The sequence below is a fragment of the Schistocerca nitens genome, chromosome 1 (assembly GCF_023898315.1).
Source record: "Schistocerca nitens isolate TAMUIC-IGC-003100 chromosome 1, iqSchNite1.1, whole genome shotgun sequence".
Lineage (NCBI taxonomy): Eukaryota > Metazoa > Arthropoda > Insecta > Orthoptera > Acrididae > Schistocerca > Schistocerca nitens.
The window spans coordinates 513942397-513969502 of NC_064614.1; the positions used below are offsets into that span (position 1 = coordinate 513942397).

Here is a 27106-nt window from a genome sequence, read left to right on the forward strand (position 1 = left end):
ACGCAGCCATAGGTGAGGCTGTTGGAGAAGACACAGTGTCCACTACAGTGAATGAAATATATGATGTATATTGCATTTGCAGGGAAACTGCGTTACAATCCTTGCCAATATGGCACAACCAAATCAAATATGTCGTACAAACACGAGAGGAGTACATTGCAGTTTTAACATTATTCTACGATAAATATTAAGCACTTACAACTATTTTTAATTTTGAATATAACGCTAGACAATAGAAATTAGTATCAATGAAGCCATTGTAGCAATCACGTAATGTGATTTATCAAATGAAAGCCGACGATGTCATCAAACATCACATCATAAAATCCTGCAAGTATATCAAATGTTGCAGATGGTTTAAAAAAAATATAGTGAACCGTATGAGTCGCAGTCATAAATCCTCCAAAAGCTACACGTAGTATGAAGATGGCAAGAATTACATAGTTCCTTGCCTATTCATTCCAGATAATGAATACCTGCAATTAGCTATTAGATATACTTTAATTGATTAGTTGTACTACATCGATATGGAAGTTGAATAATAGGTAGTAAAACGTTTTCTTGAAATAGCGCGTATCTAGGAGACAGAAGAGCGCACTTTCTTCAAGTTGGTCATATGTATTTTATGATTTTCACATAACTAATTCATATTATAAAATCAGATATAAATATGTTTAGGAATGTTGCTAATAATTTATGTTATGCTGTATTATTTTTGAAATGAGAGGTAGCGGAACGATCGTAATAATTGTGGGATTGCTCTGACGTTATCTGTATGTAAGCAGATACCCGTAGTTTTTAATGGTATTGTTTCCTTCAATATTTACCAGGGATTTATTACTGTGTGACGTCACAGAAAGTAATTAATGCAAGCAGTAATGCGCACGTAGCCTCTAATTTTCGGTCTGGACGGCGAAGCAGCCGTTTTATTAAAGCGCTGTAACTTTGTCCTGGTGCCGATCGATGGACCTAGCAGGCTTATACCTAAACTTCTTGTTGGACTTGGAATAACTATTGCGAGCGTATATTCATACTTTAAATTTTCACTTGACAGAATATTTGATGGTGGTAGCGATGACTGAGTTTGGCTGCCCTTACCAACTTTATTTGTGAAACTTGAGGCAACTGATAACATTAAATATTTTGCTACAATTATTATTGAGAAATGCCTGTGATGGCCTTGTTTGCTAGTTTTAGCTGTACTAAATTGGCATACTGAACTGCAATTTTATGTCGCAATTAGTAATGAGAAACTGTGCTGTCAGGCCTCGAGTGTTTGCTTTTGAAATTCGTGAATAATGCGCCGTTAAACAAATTTTGCACGTACGTGTTCCGCATATATTGCTCTGCTGTACTACATTAATTATTATTTATCTTTGTTTTCATTTGAATTAGTAATTGTGAAACGCCAAGATTCGCAAATGTATGAATTATTTACAATGAAAATTTATTGGATTTGAACGATAATAATTTAGTTTTGACAACGTTATTAATCCTACGGGGTTTATCCAACAGTTTACTTATTTGTAAATTATTTCGCTGGCTTGCTTACCACGTTAGAGTGATATAAGGGCGAGTTCTGTAGTAAATGCATGGGATTTAAAGCGCTGGCGTACAGCTGATCTATATGACACTGAAGCGAACAAAGCTAACAGTCTAGGATGTAAGCTGCCCAGAGCAACAGCGAGTTTTAAAATCGCTGGTGCAGCTGCAGAGTCCTGTGACAGACTTGTTTCGTTTTACTTGTTGCCATGCGAATGTGTGACATGAGCCACTACCACAAAATCACTTTTTGATACACTCACTATGAGTTTGCGATGAGCACAGAACTCGCGAGTAATGTTCCTTATTTTCCAGTAGTGTAGAATTTACAAACTAACACTGGTGCGTCCACCAGCATATTACACAAAAATGTACACTGCATGCTGTTGTAGGCCGACAAGGCGCCTCGGCTGAGAGTTTGTGTCGTTTTGTGTTGCAGGCAGCAGCTGCCAGCAGCAACAGCAGCAGTCGCAGACGTCTCTTCACGGCAATGGCTCCGTTCTCAACTGCGAACAGCATGCGGCGACAGGTAAGCTCTGACGGATAGCATTACAGGTGTTGGTTCAAAAGGCTCTGAGCACTATGGGACTTAACTGCTGTGGTCATCAGTCCCCTAGAACTTAGAACTACTTAAACCTAACTAACCTGAGCACATCACACACATCCATGCCCGAAGCAGGATTCGAACCTGCGACCGTAGCGGTTGCGCGGCTCCAGACTGTAGCGCCTAGAACTGCTCGGCCACTCCAGCCGCCGGCCGAAGTGGCCGTGCGGTTAAAGGCGCTGCAGTCTGGAACCGCAAGACCGCTGCGGTCGCAGGTTCGAATCCTGCCTCGGGCATGGATGTTTGTGATGTCTTTAGGTTAGTTAGGTTTAACTAGTTCTAAGTTCTAGGGGACTAATGACCTCAGCAGTTGAGTCCCATAGTGCTCAGAGCCATTTGAACCATTTTGAACCACTCCAGCCGGCATTACAGGTGTTACTACGTCGTACATTTACTGGGTGTTCGAGAAATATTGCGACTAACTTAGAGTGGTTGCAAAGGGTGTCTTGAGGAACAAATCGAAGATAGAAACCCGTGTCCAGAAACATCATCCAATGACGCTGCAAAGCATCAAAATTATAGGTGCTGGAGCCTGCCACTAGGTCACCCCTTCGGCGGAAAACGTGACATTTTACGCTGACCGGCCTGTAGGCTGAATGTCTAGCAATGTCGTTTGTTATTCGGTGATGACAAGTGTGATGTGCTGCGAATACATAGAAAGAAAGATCCTTTATCATTTGGCTACAATATAGCAGGTCAGCAACTTGAAGCAGTTACTTCCATAAATTATCTGTGAGTAGGCATTAGGAATGATTTAAAATGGAATGACAATATAAAATTTATAGTCGGTAAAGCAGATGCCAGACTGAGATTCATTGGAAGAATCCTAAGGAAATGCAATCCGAAAACAAAGGAAGTAGGTTACAGTACACTTGTTCGCCCACTGCTTCAGTACTGCTCACCGGTGTGGAATCCGTACAAGATAGGGTTGATAGAAGAGATAGAGAAGATCGGAGAGCAACGCGATTAGTTACAGGATCATTTAGTAATCGCGAAAGCGTTACGGAGATGATAGATAAACTCCAATTGAAGACTCTGCAAGAGAGACGTTCAGTAGCTCGGTACGGGCTTTTGTTGAACTTTCGAGAACATACCTTCACCGACGAGTCAAGCAGTATATTGCTCCTTCCTACGTATATCTCGCGAAGAGACCATGAGGATAAAATCAGAGAGACCAGAGCTCACACAGAGGAATACCGACAATCTTTCTTTCCACGACAATACGAGACTGGAATAGAAGGGAGAACCGATAGAGGTACTCAAGTTACCCTCCGCCACACACCGTCAGGTGGTTTGCGGAGTATGGATGTAGATGTAGATGTATATGGTGACTGATTGCCATCATCGCCAGTGGAGAAGAGAGAGCTAGCTGCTGTGTAAACAGGCTTTATCTCCTATAAATGCGATACTCTGGTGCGTTGGGGGTCGACGGTTTCGGACGTGGGTTTCCATCTTCAGTTATCTCTGCTCCTGTCATAGGTCGACCTGAAATGCTGGGAGGACGGCCAAAGGAAACAAGAGAGGACATATTTTTCCAGTATGTCATTAGACCGAATACAGAGTGTTCATTTTTCTATTACGTGGAATACAATTAGGTTTGCAGCTATTTTTGTATGCCTAAAAACTTGTGTGCGCTAGTTATTTAGATGTGTGGAAAAAGAAAAATGAAGATTAAAGGTGAACATCACGTCGGCGACTAGGTCGTTACCGACGGCGCATAAGCTCCAGTTGGGAAAGGTGGGTGAGGACATCACACTACTTCTTTACAAACCCACAACTCCTACATCTGCCTTAAGAAAGTTTTGGAAACCATCTAATACTTAAATGTAGGTAGACAGATGGGTATTTGATCTCCGGTACATGTGTTAGCTTCAAAATAGAAAGTGCCTGTTGTGATGGGTGGATCAAAATAATACCAGAGGAGCTAACCGAGATTGTCGAGTAATTCGTAGGCATCGCAGCCTAAAGCTGGATACAGTAAGCTCACCAGACAAAAAACTAGAGAAATCATGTGCTCTTTGTATGATTGCATTCTGTTACTTAAGAGCCGCCAGGATTAGGTTAGTGAGTCCACAGGTTTGTGCTGGTACGTCGCGTCCAGATTAAGCCAATCGCTAAGGGTTTGATCGCGCAATTCCACCAAACTGAGAAGATGCCAATGTCACTGATTCATCCGCTGTCACTACATGTCCCACAGATTTTCTGTATGATTCATCTCATATGATTTTGTAGGCCATTCCAGATGTAATAGGCTGGGGTAGTGTCCAGAAAACCAGCCACATAGTCTTTAGCCTGATGAACTTTGCTGTTGTGGTCTTTATGCGTCTGTGTGGGCAATGGCCTCTTGCGACTTTACCTACTCCAAAAGTTCATGGCATACAGTTCCTGTCGAAACGTTCTCTCGCTAACAGGGGGAAGGGGGGGAGTGGACCTTCGTTCCGTGCAACAATTCCTGTCGGGTCTGCAAGCAATTTTGATTCACAAGCCGTGAAATGGACCTCCAGCCCCTCTGCCAGGAATTTTTTTCGATCACAGTTCTTACGATGTGTTTCGTGGCCACGTGTGTTACGCCACTCCTTGTAATCACGTTGATCAGTCCGACACGAAACACCAGTAAACCAGTAGCTTCACACACCATATGGTCATGGGCACAACCAAACATGATTTTCCCTTTCTGCCACTCTGGAACTCCCTAACATTTACCTGTTTTTACGTACAACTCCTGCTTCAAGCATGGATGTCTCGCTGATCGTTACTGCCTTATGCTCACGTAGAGGCACGAGAGGTTGAGCAAGCGATTCGATCGCTGTGCCATCTGTAAAGGCTTAACGATTGATCTATGAGTGCGCGCTGGGGTGAATAATTTTTTGTCTGTTAAACTTATCAGCGACAGCCGTAATTCGCTTCATTCTCACCTACGCGGAAATCCTACACTGATGAGACAAAACAAAGTGATCGCAGCTCACCGCGAGATAGAATACCATGTGATGGAGCTGTTGACACGTATCGAGATAAGGAAAACGTGTGAACGGAGTAGAGACGAATGGGAAGTCATCAATTTAATAATACCGGCCAAACAGGAAATCCACTCGCATAAGCAACGTTGACAAGAAACAGACTTATGAGGCGGCGCATGGGTACGAATGGCCCTGAAATGACAAAGCTGGTCGACTATTGCTGTCGTGAACATCTACGGAAAGTAAGTCAAGTAACGGCGTAACTAGGCTGGAGCTATCGGGACTTTGCAACGGAGGCCCCAAGTTGAGGGCCCCTAGTACGTTAAAGCAAGAAAATGGTAAAATTGTTGTTGTGGTCTTCAGTCCTGAGACTGGTTTGATGCAGCTCTCCATGCTACTCTATCCTGTGCAAACTTCTTCATCTCCCAGTACCTACTGCAACCCACGTACTTCTGAATCTGCTTAGTGTATTCATCTCTTGGTCTCCCTCTACGATTTTTACCCTCCACGCTGCCCTCCAATGCTAAATTTGTGATCCCTTGATGCCTCAAAACATGTCCTACCAACCGATCCCTTCTTCTAATCAAGTTGTGCCACAAAATTCTCTTCTCCCCAAACCTATTCAATACCTCCTCATTAGTTACGTGATCTACCCACCTTATCTTCAGCATTCTTCTGTAGCACCACATTACGAAAGCTTCTATTCTCTTCTTGTCCAAACTGGTTATCGTCCATGTTTCACTTCCATACATGGCTACACTCCATACAAATACTTTCAGAAACGACTTCCTGACACTTAAATCTAGATGTTAACAAATTTCTCTTCTTCAGAAACGATTTCCTTGCCATTGCCAATCTACATTTTATATCCTCTCTACTTCGACCATCATCAGTTATTTTACTCCCTAAATAGCAAAACTCCTTTACTACTTTAAGTGTCTCATTTCCTAATCTAATCCCCTCAGCATCACCCGATTTAATTTGATTACATTCCATTATCCTCGTTTTGCTTTTGTTGATGTTCATCTTATATCCTCCTTTCAAGACACTGTCCATTCCGTTCAACTGCTCTTCCAAGTCCTTTGCTGTCTCTGACAGACTTACAATGTCATCGGCGAACCTCAAAGTTTTTACTTCTTCTCCATGAATTTTAATACCTACTCCGAATTTATCTTTTGTTTCCTTTACTGCTTGCTCAATATACAGATTGAATAACATCGGGGAGAGGCTACAACCCTGTCTCACTCCTTTCCCAACCACTGCTTCCCTTTCATGCCCCTCGACTCTTATAACTGCCATCTGGTTTCTGTACAAATTGTAAATAGCCTTTCGCTCCCTGTATTTTACCCCTGCCACCTTCAGAATTTGAAAGAGAGTATTCCAGTTAACGTTGTCAAAAGCTTTCTCTAAGTCTACAAATGCTAGAAACGTAGGTTTGCCTTTTCTTAATCTTTCTTCTAAGATAAGTCGTACGGTTAGTATTGCCTCACGTGTTCCAACATTTCTACAGAATCCAAACTGAAGTTGGTAAAATTAAAAATGGAAAAATTAGTAAACTTGATCAATCAAGTGAAATCTTGCCCTCTATTAAAATAATCAATGTTGATTTTGAAAATCATTCTGACGTAAGGAAACGTGAATGATTTAGTCAACCGTAGCTAGCAGATGACGCTGTGTTCAGCGAGTCCATGTACTCATGAACGAAAGCCGACCTAACTTGTAGATTTAAAATCACAGAAACGCTATATATAAATGAATATGAAATTGTGTGTATTTCTTGATACGTTGAATTAAGATACTCTTTGCAGTCAGTGCTGAGAGCTAAGATTAGTAGCGACTGGAAAGAAGTGAATATGAATCCGAAGTCATACACAGTCTTGCGACGTCTGTCGAAACAGCTACTCTCGTCAGTCACTGCCCCTCGCGTCTGCCCCGAGTCAAAGATTAATACTTATTACGGATCAGGGGGTACACTAATGCGTAAGGAGATCATGTGCAAATGATACTAACTGCTACAAATCACCGAAATGAAATACAGCTTAAAACAGTGACGACTATCATGTCACCGCTATTGGCAGTGTCATTTGATTCTCAAAATTAGCAGCGAGGAGAATCGGCGATTTAGACCTCCAACTCTAGCATTATCTACCCATTCAGTACTAACAAGGGAATGTCCCCATCGCACCCCCCTCAGATTTAGCTATAAGTTGGCAGAGTGGATAGGCCTTGAAAAACTGAACACAGATCAATCGAGAAAACACGGAGAAGTTGTGTGGAACTATGAAAAAAATTAGCAAAATATACGAACTGAGTAGTCCACGTGCAACATATGCAACTTCAAGGGTAATGTGCAGTCAGGAGCGCCGTGGTCCTGTGGTTAGCGTGAGCAGCTGCGGGATGAGAGGTCCATGGTTCAAGTCCTCACCCGAGTGAAAAATTTACTTTCTTTATTTTCGCAAAGTTATGATCTGTCCGTTCGTTCATTGACGTCTCTGTTCACTGTAATAAGTTTAGTGTCTGCGTTTTGCGACCGCACCGCAAAACCGTGCGATTAGTAGACGAAAGGACGTGCCTCTCCAATGGAAACGTCATAGGTCAACCGATTCCTCCACAGGAAAACACGTCTGATATATTCTATACGACACTGGTGACGGCATGTGCGTCACATGACAGGAATATGTTGTCGACCCACCTAACTTGTACACTTGGCCCGCATCTCGTGGTCGTGCGGTACCGTTCTCGCTTCCCACGCCCGGGTTCCCGGGTTCGATTCCCGGCGGGGTCGGGGATTTTCTCTGCCTCGTGATGGCTGGGTGTTGTGTGATGTTCTTAGGTTAGTTAGGTTTAAGTAGTTCTAAGTTCTAGGGGACTGATGACCATAGCTGTTAAGTCCCATAGTGCTCAGAGCCATTTGTACACTTGGCGAATGGGTAAGAAGATTCTTCTACCCTGCCCGAATTAGGTTTTCTTGTGGACGTGATTATCGCTCCCAAAAAAGTGATCGCATCGGAAGGACAGACGGACATATAATAATTGTCTGAAAACAAAAAATTAAAATTTTCATTCGAGGGAAGACTTGAACCAAGGACCTCTCACTCCACAGCTGCTCACGCTAACCACAGGACCACGGCGCTCCTGACTGCACATTACCCTTGAAGTTGCATATGTTGCACGTGGACTACTCATTTCGTATATTTTGCTAATTTTTTTCATAGTTCCACACAACTTCTTCCTGTTTTATCGATTGATCTGTGTTCAGTTTTTTCAAGGCCTATCCACTCTGCCAACTTATAACTAAATCTGAGGGGGTTGCGATGGGGAGGTTCCCTTGTAAGAAGGCGAGAAGCCAAGAAAATCTGGGCGCACTGTTCTGGGATTGGGTTTATCAACTGCAGTGGCACGAAGACGAAAGCTGACCCACCTTATTAAATACTTATGTCGATATGGTGTCTGTGCTTTCGGACATGTCCGAAAGAACAGACACCATATCCATATCCATATAAGTATATCGTTCTGGCAACACCGGCCATGACCTTCTTCTTCTGTGCGGATGCACACATATTCCCCAAACTCTCACGGGAATTGGTTAAGAACGTCTTCCACGAGTACTGAGTGTGTTGGGGTGGGACACTACGACTGTAGTGTGTGGATATACAAGGTTAGAATGTGGATCTCGCAGGAGGCGTGCGCGAGATAGTTCCTGCAGTCGCGCTATCCTACGTGCCCTCGGTGGCTCACATGGATAGAGCATCTGCCGTGTAAGCAGGAGATCCCTGCGTCGAGTCCCGGTCGGGCCACACATTTTCACCTGTACCCGTTGATATTTTTCAACACCCATTAGCAGCTGAAGGTATTAATATAATTCTCATTTCACCTTATTAAATTACAAGCAGGCAAATCGCATTTCACGCCGCTTATAAGTCATGTATTATTCAAAAGCAAAATTAACTTTCTGGCAAAAACAGCTTAATGTTCGAAATTCGTCTGTAATCGTTAGGATTACTTATAAAAATGTATCCTTTCTTATGATATGTGCATGGAAAATGTGTGTGTTGACACGCTCGATTTGTCAAACAAAGTTACATGAGGAAATCCAGAGATCACTTGGTAGGTAAACTTTGAAGGAGAAGGTACAGTTTGCAGAATTACGATTTTTCCCTGATTTCAAGATTTACAAAATTCGTACTTCTCCTACAAAAACTGCCACACACAAGCCTCGGCAGACACTCTGCACAACGGCGATGCAGAAATTAAATTACTCTGAATCTAATCGCAGCGTCGATGATGGCTCAAATGGCTCTGAGCACTATGGGATTTAACATCTAATTAACCCAAGCACATCACACACATCCATGCCCGAGGCAGGATTCGAACCTGCGACCGTAGCGGTCGCGCAGTTCCAGACTGTAGCGCCTAGAACCGCTCGGCCACCCCGGCAGGCGCAGCGTCGATGATCTCCGTATTTATTAACTAAACATGCCAGTGAGAATTTATGTTATGCGACCGTAGAAGGCTGCATTCGATATGACGCTTTGTGCTTCGGGTGCTACGGATTGGCTGAACTCAGATGCTTTATGAAAGCTTGCCTTCTGACTGCTGTTGTTGCTCCGTACTCTTACTGCATTTGACTGTTTTCCTAAGATAAGAAACCATCTATACATTTAAGGAGAAATTCATTGACTATTTTAAGGCTCTGATAAATATAATTCGTATGATTCAGCGTGAACCACGAAAAAGAAGTAATATTCCATTTATGGTTCAAAAAATGGTTCAAATGGCTCTGAGCACTATGGGACTTAACATCTATGGTCATCAGTCCCCTAGAACTTAGAACTACTTAAACGTAACTAACCGAAGGACATCACATAACAACCAGTCATCACGAAGCAGAGAAAATACCTGACCCCGCCGGGAATCGCACCCGGGAACCCGGGCGTGGGAAGCGAGAACGCAACCGCACGACCACGAGCTGCAGACTCCATTTATGGTCCTGCACTCCGAGAGTTGCACGTTGTACCAGCAACTCTTAGGAATGGCACTGCCAGAAACAAATAATGGAAGAATGAGAGCAGCTTAACGTCCCTTCGACGAAAGGACATTACAGACAAAGCGCAAACTCGGGTATGTGAAGGATGAGTAGGGAAATTGGTCACGTTCTTTCGAAGGAACTATCCCTGCATTAAGTATTATCTGTAGATGCATACGTAGCGAAACAACCTTTTTACATACATACCGCCTGTGGCGAAGATCTTAAGATGAAGCACTTTGGTTTTTCAATGACATTTTCTCGTGACATTTCTCTTCTACACTCCTGGAAATGGAAAAAAGAACACATTGACACCGGTGTGTCAGACCCACCATACTTGCTCCGGACACTGCGAGAGGGCTGTACAAGCAATGATCACACGCACGCCACAGCGGACACACCAGGAACCGCGGTGTTGGCCGTCGAATGGCGCTAGCTGCGCAGCATTTGTGCACCGCCGCCGTCAGTGTCAGCCAGTTTGCCGTGGCATACGGAGCTCCATCGCAGTATTTAACACTGGTAGCATGCCGCGACAGCGTGGATGTGAACCGTATGTGCAGTTGACGGACTTTGAGCGAGGGCGTATAGTGGGCATGCGGGAGGCCAGGTGGACGTACCGCCGAATTGCTCAACACGTGGGGCGTGAGGTCTCCACAGTACATCGATGTTGTCGCCAGTGGTCGGCGGAAGGTGCACGTGCCCGTCGACCTGGGACCGGACCGCAGCGACGCACGGATGCACGCCAAGACCGTAGGATCCTACGCAGTGCCGTAGGGGACCGCACCGCCACTTCCCAGCAAATTAGGGACACTGTTGCTCCTGGGGTATCGGCGAGGACCATTCGCAACCGTCTCCATGAAGCTGGGCTACGGTCCCGCACACCGTTAGGCCGTCTTCCGCTCACGCTCCAACATCGTGCAGCCCGCCTCCAGTGGTGTCGCGACAGGCGTGAATGGAGGGACGAATGGAGACGTGTCGTCTTCAGCGATGAGAGTCGCTTCTGCCTTGGTGCCAATGATGGTCGTATGCGTGTTTGGCGCCGTGCAGGTGAGCGCCACAATCAGGACTGCATACGACCGAGGCACACAGGGCCAACACCCGGCATCATGGTGTGGGGAGCGATCTCCTACACTGGCCGTACACCACTGGTGATCGTCGAGGGGACACTGAATAGTGCACGGTACATCCAAACCGTCATCGAACCCATCGTTCTACCATTCCTAGACCGGCAAGGGAACTTGCTGTTCCAACAGGACAATGCACGTCCGCATGTATCCCGTGCCACCCAACGTGCTCTAGAAGGTGTAAGTCAACTACCCTGGCCTGCAAGATCTCCGGATCTGTCCCCCATTGAGCATGTTTGGGACTGGATAAAGCGTCGTCTCACGCGGTCTGCACGTCCAGCACGAACGCTGGTCCAACTGAGGCGCCAGGTGGAAATGGCATGGCAAGCCGTTCCACAGGACTACATCCAGCATCTCTACGATCGTCTCAGTGTGATCATGTGATGTATCTGACCCCAGGAATGTGTCAATAAAGTTTCCCCTTCCTGGGACAATGAATTCACGGTGTTCTTATTTCAATTTCCAGGAGTGTATTTCAAGCACAGATAATGTCAATAAGAGCTATATTTAAATCAATGTATTTAACAGAACTTATGGCTGTTGCAAAACCTGATTTTTCTTTTTCAGAGCTAAAAAAAGTTAAAGAAATGCCTTCTACAATAAGTCAGGAATGGTTAGCCAGTTTGTAAATTATATTAAAGGGAGAAACTCGGAGCGGGTGGTATCAAGTTTGTTCGACTGACGTCAGAGTGTAACAGAAGTGTTGAAATATCTTAACTGGAAGAGCTCAAAACAATGCGCCCTATTTCTCTCGAGAACGTGCTTAGAAAACTTCGACAGCCAGTGCTCACCATAGAAACCACGAGTGGTCTTCATCCTGCTACGTGTCTATCCCGTAGAGACCGAGCAGACAAAACAGTGGAAATAGCAGCTTCCACAAAGGCGCCGAAGCATTCATTCTTCTCACGCTCCATCGGCAAATGGAACAGGAATAGAATTTAATGCATGCTCAAATAGAAAAGTGTCTTATATCACACTGCTTACAGTACAGTATACATGAAAGTGTACACCAGTAAACTTACAGACAAACTGAAAACTGAAGAAAAATTTATTTTTATGAAGTAATGAACCATCCATTTGCCACACACAAAATAGAGGAAAAGTCTGTTAAGTAAGACATGAATGTGGGTTCATTAGCATCTTTCATTTTTACATGGATATTGGAACTTAACGTACTTGTTTGAAATTACCTGTTCGTTCTTGTTTTGTCTAGCGTTGGTGAATTAAATATTGTTTCACATTACGCCATATTCGATTTTTAATTTATTAGGTTTCTCTGTTCTAAGGAGGGCGCGTTGACTAAGTAATAAAGTGACAAATCCACCTGCCGCAAAGTGACTGGGATGAAGCTTCGTACCAAGTACTCATCATAGTGACAATGCTCTACAACGCAGGATTCTAGTTATACAGTTTATCGGAAATTTCCTTAAACAGGTGGGTAGTCAGCTTGCTCGCGAGAGAGTAACTCCAACCTTTAATCAATATTTCTACGTTTACTGAATCGAAGTGAGCGAAAAGTAAAAATGAACAAAAAGTTGAAAAAATATAGGCAAGTATTCCTGATTAACAAGGGCAACGAAAATAATTAGGTGCTGCCTAGGCCGTAAGAAGCAAACATTTAGCTCTGAGGAAGAAAAGTAGGGAATGTTTTGCACAAAAGCGATTTTATTTTAGGCCATGTGCTAGATAGATTTGTGTTGCGTAAGACAATGGGAGACGGAAAATCCCCATCACTGTTCAATAACAATATTAGTTCCAACGAAAGCCGAGAGAGGTAGACTGCATATTCAAACGAAATCGAATTATTGCTGCCAAACAAAAAGTCAGTGAAAACAAACCTACAGACAGGTTGTCGAGTTAAAAAAGATGCTGAAGATTACAGCGGAACAGAAGATGACAGCAAGTACTGAAATTCAAAATCATTCCTTAAGTCGATGGAACACTGAAACACCCCACGACATTGGAAAAAAGCACAACAGTTTGAAGCGAATCCGTCAGATCCATTCCATATAATTAATTCTGGATTTTGAGATATTTCTGTGTTTCGTTGCATCTAGCTGCCAGTATGCAACGGTAGTACGCTTCAAGAAAGGAAAATGATCGTTGTTCACTACTATTACATTTATATTTTGTGCAACTGCATGTTTTGTGTTTTCTCATCCTCCAATTAAACCCAGAATATATAGCTTTCTTTGATTTGAATCTGTATTTCTCGCGGGTGACGGAAATCTGTAGTTTGCTATAACAATTTTGTCACTTTGAGGCTGTAGGCAGAAAGACGGAGAGATTTGACTGTTTCGACAGAACAGGTTGTTGGTCAGGAATTTGGCGAAGGGTAACATCCCTCACTACAGTTTCAAAGCGAAACCCCTGGTCAGAGACCGTTGTCCGTCATTCTTCCGTCGGGGCAGCGTAAGAACAAGCAGTGTTTCAGTAGACAGTCACGATAAGGCTACAAGTATTGGAACGTTTTATAAGGGTACTATGATTCTGTTTAACAACTTTGTTTCAGCTTTTGGATGTTATTTGCATCCCTCACTACAGTTTCAAAGCGAAACTCCTGGTCAGAGACCGTTGTCCGTCATTCTTCCGTCGGGGCAGCGTAAGAACAAGCAGTGTTTCAGTAGACAGTCACGATAAGGCTACAAGTATTGGAACGTTTTATAAGGGTACTATGATCCTGTTTAACAACTTTGTTTCTGCTTTTGGATGTTATTTGCAAATTATGGTAGTCATTTCGGGTGTAATTTTAGGTGTGAGGGAATAAATGTGACTGCGACAATTACTTTGAGGGTAGACTGAATGGCTACTACTTGTGCCGGTAGTATTTTTGATCAGTAATAAATATTTGCACATGCAGCACCTATTTTGTATACTGGTGAATTAATAAGTCTATGTTTCGTTAAGGTGAAATAGACGGAGCATGTGAGTTCATAAGCTGATTAATTAATGATCATGTGCCATCGAAAGCGCTCTAGTATGTGTAGGAAAATTTTACCCATTTTCACAATTTTCAATTTCATGTATTTTCCGTGTTCTGTTATCGGTCCAGGACTGGGGTTCCATTTCTCAGCTGAGTATTCAGTAATTCTTGTAGATATTATTTACAGTGGAGAATATTATTTGGTATGCTTATTTAGTGAGCAAACGTGTGATTATTTTTGTTTGTATGCTTTCCACACGTGTTAACACGTTCTCATTCCAAACCTTCCTAATATGATGCGCTACTGTACACATTCATGCATACTGGGAAGGGTGTAGCTTCTTATATTAATGTACTGTTGTTTTAATTTATCACAAGTGGGGACCATTTTATTGTCTGACAATATATGCTTTGCGTCCACCAAGGTCTGCTTTGCTTGTAAATAAATCTATTTTGTGGAATATTTATAAACATAGTACCCTTATAACACGTTCCAATACTTGTAGCCTTATCGTGACTGACTGTCTACTGAAACACTACTTGTTCTTATGCAGCCACGACGGAAGAATGACGGACAATTCACCTTGCAAACCCCAACACATCCTTATTTAAATTCATAAACTGAATGTTGATTGCATTATCCGTCAACTGAATTAAGATGTTGATTGCGTTATCCGTTGCTTGAAATTTAAATCTTGATTCATTGGTTCTGATAGGATAACTCTTTTCATGAAACTTCCCACAGTAAAGCAGGAATCATTTATATTTATTATCCCATATGACGAGGATTTGAAGACCGAATCAAAAACATACAGAATCCCGCAGGAACTAATCCTGTGTAACTCCTGTACGTCTACACTAAAGCGCCAAAGAAACTGGTGCAGGCATGAATATTCAAATACAGAGATATGTAAACGGGAAAAATACGGCGCTGCGGCCGGCAACGCATATATAAGACAACAAGTGTCTGCCGCAGTTGTTAGATTGGTTATTGCTGACACAATGGCAGATTATCAACGTTTAAGTGAGTTGGAGCGTGGTGTTACATTCGCGTATGAGAGATGGGACAGATCATCTCCGAGGCAGCGATCAAGTGGGGTTTTTCCCGTACAACCATTTCACGAGTGTACCGTGAATATCAGAAAACCGGTTAAAGCATTAAATCTCCGGCGTCACTGTGGCCGCATAAATACCCTGCAAGAAAGGAACCAACGACTACTGACGAGAGTCGTTCAACGTGACAGATGTGCAACCCTTCCGCAAATCGCTGCAGATTTCAATGCTGGGCCATCAACAAGTGTCAGCGTGCAAGCCATTCAACGAGACATCATCGATATGGGCTTTAAGAGCCGAAGTCCCACTCGTGTACCCTTGATGATTGCACGACACAAAGCTTTACGGCGGCGCGGGATTAGCCGAGCGGTCAAAGGCGCTGCAGTCATGGACTGTGCTGCTGGTCCCGGCGGAGGTTCGAGTCCTCCCTCGGGCTTGGGTGTGTGAGTTTGTCCTTAGGATAATTTAGGTTAAGTAGTGTGTAAGCTTAAGGACTGATGACCTTAGCAGTCTAGTCCCATAAGATTTCACACACATTTGACACATTTTTTGAAAGCTTTACGCCTCGCCTGGGCCCGCCAATACCGACATTGGACTGTTGATGACTGAAAACATGTTGCCTGGTCGGACAAGTCTCGTTTCAAATTGTATCGAGCAGATGTACGTGTATGGGTATGGAGATAACTTCATGAATCAATGGAACCTGCATGTCAACAGCGGACTGTTCAGGCTGGTGGAGGCTCTGTAATGGTGTGCGGCGTGTGCAGTTGGAGTGATATGGGACCCCTGATACGTCTAGATATGACGCTGACAAGTGACACGTACATAATAATCCTGTCTGATCGCCTGCATCCATTCCGATGGACTTGGGCAATTCCAGTAGGGCAATGCGACACCCCATAGTCCAAAATTGCTACAGACTAGTTCCAGGAACACTCTTCTGAGTTTGAACATTTCGCTGACCACCAAACTCCCAAACATGAACGTTATTGAGCACATCAGGGATGTCTTGCTACGCGCTGATCAGAAGAGATCTCCACCCCATCGTACTCTTACAGATTTATGGATAGCCTTGCAGGATTCATGGTGTCAGTTCCCTCCAGTACTACTTTAGGCATTAGTCGAGTCCATGTCACGTCGTGTTGCGGCACTTCTGCGTGCTCGAGGGGGCCCCGCACGATATTAGGCAGGTGTACCGCTTTATTTGGCTCTTCAGTGTAGTTACTTAACCGTATTCAGATGACTGTAGGAAGTTTATCCCAATGTTAGGTCCAGATACTTGAATTACTGAAAGCCTATCAACCCTGTCGCCTAGTAAACAAATTACGTGGGGACAACGAATCATGGCATGCACAGGTAAACAGATTAAGATCGTCCTGTATAATATGAAGAAGTGATCGTAATCAGGTACTGGTGTGTCACAGCTGCCAGTATCTAGCAGGATCTTTTGTTAGCGTTATAAGGTGAAATGACTACGTAGGGTAGACTGCGATACCTGCGCAAGGAATCACTCACAGAACCCTCGTTCACCCATTCCCTGGGTGTTGTTCGTCGGTCTGGGGCCCTAGATTAGTGGGAGCGGGTTAAATGAGGTGTTCAAGCCTTGTCACGCGTTTCATTTTTTTTTTTTTTACTTTATTGTTATTTTAAAGCCCGTATAACAGGCAGGCTGTCAGCAGCACACTACGCTGCTCTTCAGCCATAGAATATACAAGCAGCAAAACAGGAGAAGACACATAAGTTACAGAATGGTGGGCAATAAAACAGGAGACACAGAGAGACAAACACGGAGCCGTTCACACTCGTCGATAATCCACACTGCTAACTGATGAGACGACGCACAAACACTGAAGATGACGATGGCACTGGTGAACGAGGGAGTGTGACGGGGAACACTGAACACTAAACACGACGGCACACACGAAACACTGATGGCGGTGATCTCCGGCGCGCGAATGTCCACTTAGCGTGTGCGAGTCCGGGGACCTGCCAAGAGGGGAACAGGGGTGAGGTGGGGGAGAGGGGAGAAAAAGGATGCCAATGGCGGAGGAGACGGGGGCAGGAGGAGAGGGACAGGGGAGGGGAGGCCCGGGGGAGGAGGGGGGAGAAAAGGAGGAGGGAGGGAGAGGAGGGTGCCCAGAGGAGCAAGCACAGGAGGAGGGCGGGAGGATCAAAGTTGGTAGGAGGGGTAGATGGAGGGGAGGAGGGCATCATCAGGGAGGGGGAGCTGGCGGAAGCCACCTTGGGAGAGCGTAAGGAGGGTGGAGAGATGGAGGCCGGGCGGGACGTGGGAATACAGGCGCGGCAGCGGGCGGGGGTGGGAGAGGATCGGGGAGACGAGCGGGTGAGGGGGGTCGAGTTCACGGGAGGTGTACAGGATTCGCGTTTCATCAGTCAGCGCGGTATTGAGACAGAAACGCCCGACATAAAATATGAGAACCGCTGGAAGAAATTCATTGTGGAAGGCAGATTACGAGTACCCATGTTGCACTAGGACTAAATAAATGTATTACTTGTTTCAACCTGTTACTCTCGTATGTGCTCGATGCTAAATTTTGTTGTCACGCACAATAATTGCGCTGCAAAGTTCGGCGCTGGGAAGTGTCGGAGGACAGAGGTCGCCCAGTGAGGTTCGACCTTTAAGCGTAGCGTTTAGGCAGTCCGCTCCACACTTGCGAATAGTGCCCGCGCGAATGCGGCCGGACTGAGACCCTGTATGCGTAGTGACCGCGCGGCACTTGCTGTATGCGGCAGATCTTTGTTTCTACCACTATTAAAGGTAGTTATGGGCTCAGTAATACGATAAAGAAAACAGAAATTAAAACTTTTAAGTGAAGTAGGAATTTAATCATATGAAATGTAGAAACAGGTGTGTCTGAATGATGTAAAAATGACCCCATCGTCGGCGTGGCATTGAAGCATTACCTTTAATTCTTTTGCTGTCTCTAAAACAATGAGCTGTGGATGATGCTGTGCTTTACAAAATGTGATTCAAAACCGGAGCTTCTGTCTTCTTCAGCGTAATATCATACAGAACAATGTTATCCTCGAAACACGATCGAGGCTTGCGACGAAAGAATTCTGTTATTAATCAGTTTCTCAATTTGATGTCGTCAGTACATGTAAATACTCGTTAGCATCATTTTATGTTCAAAGAGTGAAATTTATCTTTCGAAACATGTTTTGCCCTTTTCTCATGTAGCCAGCTGTAAGCTGTAAAAGATAATGACAGCCCTGTTCATTTGGCATTGAAGTAAAGCATAAACACTGGTGTTTAACTTGCACTACCTCATTCACGCCTTAGCGTTTGCTCGCTCGTCGAGTGAAATTACTCAGTTCATTTAATCAGACCACTTTAATGTTCGTCCCATGTTTGTTGCCGACTTCACTGGCACTTGTTACTGTGCTCTGCTAATTAGTCTCAATCAAAGTAAATGACGGAAGTTTACAACTCCCTGTGGAATTTTTGTGTACTCTATTGCAATTCATCACTTGCTGAGTTCCTGTGTTGATAATTATAGCAACTTGTATTTAGAGCGTATATAAATAGAACTGAAAGAGTACGAAGATGAGGCTTCATGCTTCTTTCATTTTATACCTGTCAGTAGTAACAGACGTCTAGAAATTTAGTTAGAATACCAGATTGAATTTTCACCGTGCAGAGGAGACTGCGCTGATTTAAAGCTTTCTGGTACATTTAAAATGTGTGCAGGACCGTGATTCGAGCCTGGGACCTATGCGGGCCAGTGGTCTACCGACTGAACCATCCAAATGGGACTCACAACCGGCACTTCTCCCTTTTCTTTCACCAGTAAAGCCGTGAGGACGGATCGGTGTCGTGCTTGGCTGGCTCAGTAGGTGGAGCACTGGCCCGCGACAGCCGAAGCCAGGTTCGAGTCCGGTCTGACACGTTGTTTTAATCTGCCAGAAAATTTTTAATTATAAATATGTAGTATAATGCCTCTGGAGCCTTATAGTTTCATTTGATTAAAGAAAAGAAATTTTTCAGTTAGAATGAGCCCGACCGCTTTTCGCTTACAGCAGCTCATACGAAACACAAAAATATAACCACCATTTTATTTTGCCTGTGCTAAAATTTCCAAACGGAGAGGGTAAAAAAATGGATGATAGTTTATGACTATTTGTTTGTCAAACTTAGCTCGAGAAGATACGGTAATATTCATCAAAAATGAAGTAAAAAGACGAGCTGCAACAGCAAACGTAAAACAAACACAAAACCATTATAAAGAGCATTGATGAGCCAGTTCCCTCACATTGGACTGTTTAGTTTTGTAGTCTCTTTCATCACTATTATACCATGGAGATCAAAACACTGGGCTTCCATTTAGCTGCAGCGTAGAGTCCCATCCTGCGTTCTGCATTTGTTTCATGTGGTATCCAAAAAGTTTCCGGTTAACAGTAAAAAAATTAAATGAGCGTATGGCATCGTTGGCCCGGAGGCCTCAGTAGGGGAAGTTCGACCGCCAAATGCAAGTCTTACTTCATTCGACGCCACATTGGGCGACATGGGCGCCGGTGATGAGACGGTAGTATGGTTCTTTCAAGTATAGCAACCAATTTCTATTCTCATCATCGTCCACGTGGTCGTAGACAGTCTTCATTGACCCCGCTATTCACTTCAGTCATCTTTACTTGCACTTAAGTGCTATATATCTTTACAACAAGACATGCCAATCCATCTCACTGGTCACACTCATTTACTAAAGTAGTATAATGCATAAATTCAGTTTTAGGAACTGTTCTCACATCTACCTCAGCTAATACGCTGGTGTTTTATCACGAGAGAGACTTCCTGGAATCTATAATACGGCAACAAACTGACGTAAAGTGTTGCAGCCAAAATGCTGAAGATAATCACTATGTATTATGTACGCTAGCTATAACTTTTAAATCAGAAATGGCTAGTTTTCCAGTAAAGGACTTTTGGGAGTGGCAGCAGACACCTTCACTTCGTCATCCCTCTCCGTGCTTGTGCCTAACAGCTGTGGAAACACTGAACAAAAAGTTATTTAGCCAAAGAAGAGCTACCTATGAAAATCATGACCTTTCAATTTTATTGAAAGCAGTTCGTGATGTCTACTAACGCAGCTTGTGCTAAATGCAACCTTCAGAAAAATAATTCAGTAAGAAACAATTTTATATATCTTAATCTTTGCAGTGCGAACGTGTTGAGGAATGCTGGCTTTCACATGCCTAAATTCGACATATACACAGGTCTGTCACATGCATTGATTAACTTCATCCTACCACCAGTCAACCTAGGTTTTGATAGAAAATACCGTGGTGCACCAAACAATCAATAGTGCTCTGAGCACTATGGGACTTAACGTCTAAGGTCATCAGTCTCCTAGAACGTAGAACTACTTAAACTTAACTAAGGACATAACACACATCCATGCCCGAGGCAGGATTCGAACCTGCGACCGTAGCGGTCGCGCGGTTCCAGACCGTAGCGCCTAGAATCGCTCGGCCACCCCGGCCGGCATCAAACAATCGGCCTAGTGGCAGTGCCTGTGAGACACACATTCAGACAACAAGATGCCCTTCCCACTTACCATGTTATCACCACCATAGCAACAGTTATAAAAAATATAGTGACCGTTCAGGAGAGTAGAGCAATGCTGCAGATCCTATTCTGTAGCATTAACTCTCCTGAATGGTCGTAAAGCTTATACAGTCTTGCTATCGTGAATGTAACATGCTAAGTGGGAAGCGTATCTTCTGTGAATTTAATATTGGAACCCTTTTTGCTTACGGGAGTTGTCGTTGTTGTTGTTGTTGTTGTTGTTCAGTCCAGAGACTGGTTTGATGCAGCTCTCCATGCTTCTCTATACTCTGCAAGCTTCTTCATCTCCCACAACCTACTGCAACCTACATCCTTCTGAATCTGCTTAGTGTATTTATCTCTTGGTCTCTGTCTACGATTTTTACCCTACACGCTGCCCTCCAATACTAAATTGGTGATACCTTGATGCCTCAAAACATGTCCTACCAACCGATCCCTTCTTCTAGTCAAGTTGTGCTACAAACTCCTCTTCTCCCCAATTCTATTCAATACCTCCTCATTAGTTATGTGATCTACCAATCTAATCTTCAGCATTCTTCTGTAGCACCACATTTCGAAATCTTCTGTTCTCTTCTTGTCCAAACTATTTATCGTCCACGTTTCACTTCCATACAAGGCCACACCCATCAGAAACACTTTCAGAAACGACTTCCTGACACTTAAATCTATACTCGATGTTAACAGATTTCTCTTCTTCAGAAACTCTTTCCTTGCCATTGCCATTCTACATTTTATATCCTTTCTACTTAAACCATCATCAGTTATTTTGCTCCCCACATAGCAAAACTCATTTACTACTTTAAGTGTCTCATTTCCTAATCTAATTCCCTCAGCGTCACCCGAGTTAATTCGACTACACTCCATTATCCTCGTTTTGCTTTTGTTGATGTTCATCTTATGTCCTCCTTTCAAGACACTGTCCATTCCGTTCAACTGTTCTTCCAAGTCCTTTGCTGTCTCTGACAGACAATGTCATCGGCGAACCCCAAAGTTTTTATTTCTTCTCCATGGATTTTAATACCTACTCCGAATTTTTCCTTTACTGCTTGCTCAATATACAGCTTGAATAACATTGGGAAGAGGCTACAACCCTGTCTGACTCCCTTCCGAACCACTGCTTTCCCTTTCATGTCCCTCGACTCTTGTAACTGCCATCTGGTTTCCTACAATTTTTAAATAGCCTGTATTTGACACCTGCCACCTTCAGAATTTGAAAGAGAGCATTCCAATCAATATTGTCAAAAGCTTTATTTAAGTCCGCAAATGCTAGAAACGTAGGTTTGCCTTTCCTTAATCTATCTTATTGGAGTAGCTGGAGTCAATTAAGACAAATTAATTTTTATTCCGTTTAGGACATAACTGCAGACTGCAGAACAAATATCCTCCAACCGCGTAAGTTTGGCGAAGACTAAAGACATTAGAAATCATAGGAAGTCATATACTGTACACGTTCGTTTTTCCTTCGATCTATTTACGAGTGGAAAACGAAAGAAAATTACTAGTAATGTTACAAGGTACCTTCCATCACAGTAGCTTGTAGAGCATGTATGTAGATGCAGATGTAGATGTAGATTCATGTTGAATAAGTATCATCGTAGCTTGGAAGTCTGTAAGTAAGAATATATTAACGCGTACAGGAAGTTTTTAATAAAACCAGACATAGCCGCTACTTCGGTTCTCTTGCTTTGTAGTGTTACCCTAGTACACCTGAGGTCAGCTTCTATAAGCTTCCGTGCTTTAGTACACTACTAACGATGCTGATGTATTGTTCCGTTGGACTCTCACGCAAAACCCATGTAACTAGACTGGAGTCATCGGAGTGTGTTAGCACTAGAGCGGACGTAAATCTGTTCAGACTGTCGGTTTCACGCTTGTAGTAGTTCCGTTTAGATTTAGCAGTGCTTTGCTCTGAAACATCAAAGGAATTATGGTCGTAATTTATTTATGGAGGAACTAACGAGAGCATGTGCATGACAACACATCAAACGGCGGTTCACGGTAACAATATGCGTGCCTCCTTGTTTACTGTATCTCGTTCATTAAACTGTGTAACCCTAATCACTTTCAGACGTAACGAGAGTCTGTGGAACGCTCATTGTTAGTTACGTTGCTTTGACTTGCTATGGAACAGATGAAAATATTTTTGAATACATGCGTTTATCTACTGCTCTCTGGTTCCCTGTCTATTATGTCTTGAGGGTACAACATTAAAAATTTTTTAATTTCAAAAATAAAATTCGTAGCTTCCATCCCAGCGATTAAATATTGACAGTATATTCGCGTAAGTAATCTTTTTAGTACTTATTTATAAAACATATGAAGTATATTAAGAGTCAATGTTATTCTGAAACAGAATCCAGCTCGTAATTGCAAATAAAGTGTGACACGGTACAAGCGACACTGAGACAGTCATACATCATTTTGAACTGGAATTAACTTGGATAACTACTTTTGCCCTTAAGGCTTAATTAATTGCATTAATAAACTCAAATAATTAGTAATTAGTATCAATATTACGGTAAAATTAAGTTTGATTAACAAAGATCTAATGAGCTGTGAAGCATAGTTATACCACTGTCAGTGCATACTTAGTTCTGACACAACTTTTTTCTTTTCTCCAGCGTTTTTGTACGTCAATGGAAATTATTTACGAATGAATATCGTAAATTATGATAACATTCTAAATTTATTTCTCCTTTGATTTATACTGTTTGGGTATGGGTTCTAGGACAAAACTGGGCTTTTAGAATACAATTGTTGTGTAAAAGTCGGAAAACGGAAAGAAAATTGTAACATGTTTTAAATTTGTGAAAATTACATCTTAGTTTAATTTCATTTATTCATATGTGAAAATTTAAGAAATAAGCTATACAGGGCGGTCCATTAATCGTGACCGGGCCAAATACATCACGAAATAAGCGTCAAACGGAAAAACTACAAAGAACGAAACTTGTCTAGCTTGAAGTGGGAAGCCAGATGGCGCTATGGTTGGCCCGCTAGATGGCGCTGCCATAGGTCAAACAGATGTCAACTGTGTTTTCTTTTAAATAGGAACCCCCATTTTTATTACATATTCGTGTAGCATGTAAAGAAATATGAATGTTTTAGTTGGACCACTTTTTTTCGCTTTGTGATAGATGGCGCTGTAATAGTCACAAACGTATGGCTCACAATTTTACGCGAACAGTGGGTAACAGGTAGATTTTTAAAATTAAAATGCAGAACGTAGGTACGTTTGAACATTTTATTCCGGTTGTTCCAATGTGATGCATGTACCTTTGTGAACTTATCATTTCTGAGAACGCATGCTGTTACAGCGTGATTACCTGTAAATACCACATTAATGCAATAAATGCTCAAAATGATGTCCGTCAACCTCAATGCATTTGGCAATACGTGTAACGACGTTCCTCTCAACAGCGAGTAGTTCGCCTTCCGTAATGTTCGCGCATACAGCGGAAGAGTCGCGTCCAGTCACCCGCCCTTGCGCTTTGGAGGTTCCGTCACCATCTTAGATGTCGCTTCTGCTCCAGCGTCGATGTATGCCTCTGTGGACGCTTGTGTGCAACCTGTGACCGGCTTTGAGTTTCCAGGGTCAATGCTTTCGTGCGGGCGGAAGTATATCGCCGGCTTCGATATCGGCTCCTACTCCTGCAATTCCGTCAGCATTCCGTCCTCCTCCCAGCAAACGGTCTCATGTCCCGTATACAGTAACGTGCGGAGGTTTGGGGGAGAGGGGATTTGTGGAGAGGCTGAGGGTGCAAAGGGGGGGGGGGGAGGTTGCAGTGTAGTCGAATATCGCAACTCAAAGCAGGAGGTCGACAGTGGCAAAGGTGCTATAAAGCCAACGCAGCCTCAGTGGTTGCGCCAATCAGAGAGGATTTCAGTGGACGCTCCTCGAAGTTACTGGACACCACCGTAGCGCGGCCTTGTTATAAGAACGCCCGCAGCAGATAAGTAGTTCCCGTGTGTTGTGAGTTCACCTCGCTATGGTACTGTGTACCTGACGCTACGGAGTGTCTCGAATGTTCCTAGACAGTTACTGTCATTGAGTCAGCTTCAGAATATTGTTGTCAGCCTGACCAGTGGTATCGGCTCTTGTTGTGCACCTGACGTACAATTCTTAGAAGTGTTCACTGTAGTACTGTATGTTACTGTACTGTATTCAAAGTACTCGTCATAAGCGAATCTGAGCAGTGTATCCACTCATCCACAGCAGTGCAGTGGTCTTGTCGAATTTCTGTCCAGTCGCAGCACAGTTGTCATTCAGCTGCTATGTACTGGACACAATTTGGCCACTTAAGTATCAAACAGAAACATGCACTATTTAAACTGCCACAGCTGGGACAATTAATGAAAGTTAAGTTGTTCCTTTGTTAATTGTTTGTTATTTACTTGTGTTAATTGAGTCCGCTGATTTCTCAGTTAGCTCATACACAACATATGTAACGGTCGTAAATATCACAACTTATCGTTTAAACAGAAAAAGAAAACTGTTGATTACAACTCAAAGATGGAAGGATCTAGCCGCGCGGGGTAGGCGCGCGGTCTAAGGCGTGTTACACGGTCCGCGTGGCTTTCCCCGTCGGAGGTTCGAATCCTCCCTCAGGCACGGGTGTGTGTATACTCCTTAGCGTAAGTTAGTTTAAGTTAGATTAAGTAGTGAATAAGCTTAGGGACCGATGACCTCAGCAGTTTGGTCCCATAAGACCTCACCACAAATTTCAATTTGGAAGAATCTGCTAGTGGCTAGAAGGGAAAACTGTTTTAATTTGAGGGTGCTATACGAAGACGAAGATGGTGAAAGACGTCAGGTGCCAGAAACAGCACTACAACCCATTAGAGATTGATTGCTACGAAGACGAAATAGGCAACTGGGTTGTGAAATTTCCCCCTTCCCATTCCTAATGAAGGGAAAAGTCGCGTCCAGAAACTGCACTTTCAGAACAATTATGTACAAAATATACTTGAGGGAGTGAGCAACTCGTGGTCTTGTGGTTCGCGTTCTTGACTCACGATCACAGGAGCGTGGCTTCGATTCCTGGCCTGACTGGGGATTTCCTCAGCTCGTGATCGACACGCAAGTCGCCGAAGTGGCGTCAAATAAAAAACGACTTGCACCCAGTGTCCGAACTCCCCAGAAGCGGCCTGCCGGCCACAAATGGTATACGCAAATTTCTACTTCAGGGAAACGTTAGCGCCGGCCGGTGTGACCGAGCGGTTCTAGGCGCTGCAGTCTGGAACCGCGAGAGCGCTACGGTCACAGGTTCGAATCCTGCCTCGGACATGGATGTGTGTGATGTCCTTAGGGTAGCTAGGTTTAAGTTCTAGGGGACTGATGACCTCAGAAGTTCAGTCCCATAGTACTCAGAGCTATTTGAACCATTTTGAAGCGTTGGCTCAAAAATGGTTAAAATGCCTCTAAGCACTATGGGACTTAACATCTGAGGTCATCAGTCCCCTAGAACTTAGATCTACTTAAACCTAACTAAGCTAAGGACATCACACACATCCATGCGCGAGGCAGGATTCGAACCTACGACCGCAGCAGCAGCGATGTTCCGGACTGAAGCGCCTAGAACCGCTCGGCCACACCGGCCGGCCTAAGCGTTGGTAATGTTACTGCGGAAGACTGGGATAAGTGCGTAAATTACTCCGGACAGTGCAATGAAATTGTGTTTTGAAGGTTGGCATTAGAGAAAATATCGTACAAAGCATCGTAATATGCTTCAAATGATTCCACGGATATGAAATTTCGGTTATTCTTAGGTCAACAACCACTGTGAAGCCAGAATAACGAACAATGACTATTACTTCTATTGGTTTTTCTCTTCCTAAAACTTTTAAATAACATCTCTCTCTGTTTCTGCCCTATCTTCGTTCCCGATCCTCTCTCATCTCAACAATTTAGCAGTATGTGGTAGGACAGCCGCCGGGCGTACACTGCTTGTGCTAGCACGTTCGTCGATGTTAGCTGTGGGGAGCAGAAGACCCGTATTTTCTCGCTTGAACCGAGGTTAAAACTACCACGCAGAGCTAACGAATGCTTAAATGTTACCGCAATCAAAACTAGAATAGTATTTTAATTAACAGGTGAGTGGTAATAGAGAATTTTGCTGATAAATATTCGTACCTTATAACAAACACCAGAATACATTAAATATGGAAAGGTTCAAGAATGGAACTATGGTTTTCATTTCACTCCATGGTTTTTAAACATTATCTTAAGATGAGGTTTCCCAGATAGAATACGCTGTTTAAACGAAGTCATTGCCCACTTCCGGGCGTAA

The 27106-nt window shown here is 43.5% G+C and overlaps 1 protein-coding gene across 1 annotated transcript in view; it reads left to right on the forward strand.

Moving 5' to 3' along the window:
* The window catches only part of LOC126253228 (probable 3',5'-cyclic phosphodiesterase pde-5), an 824318-nt gene that overhangs the window by 447810 nt on the left and 349402 nt on the right, over window positions 1-27106 (forward strand). Inside the window, exon 2 of the mRNA XM_049954419.1 lies at window positions 1982-2071. Coding sequence (XP_049810376.1) covers window positions 1982-2071 — 90 coding nt within the window. The remainder of the gene's footprint in view (window positions 1-1981; window positions 2072-27106) is intronic.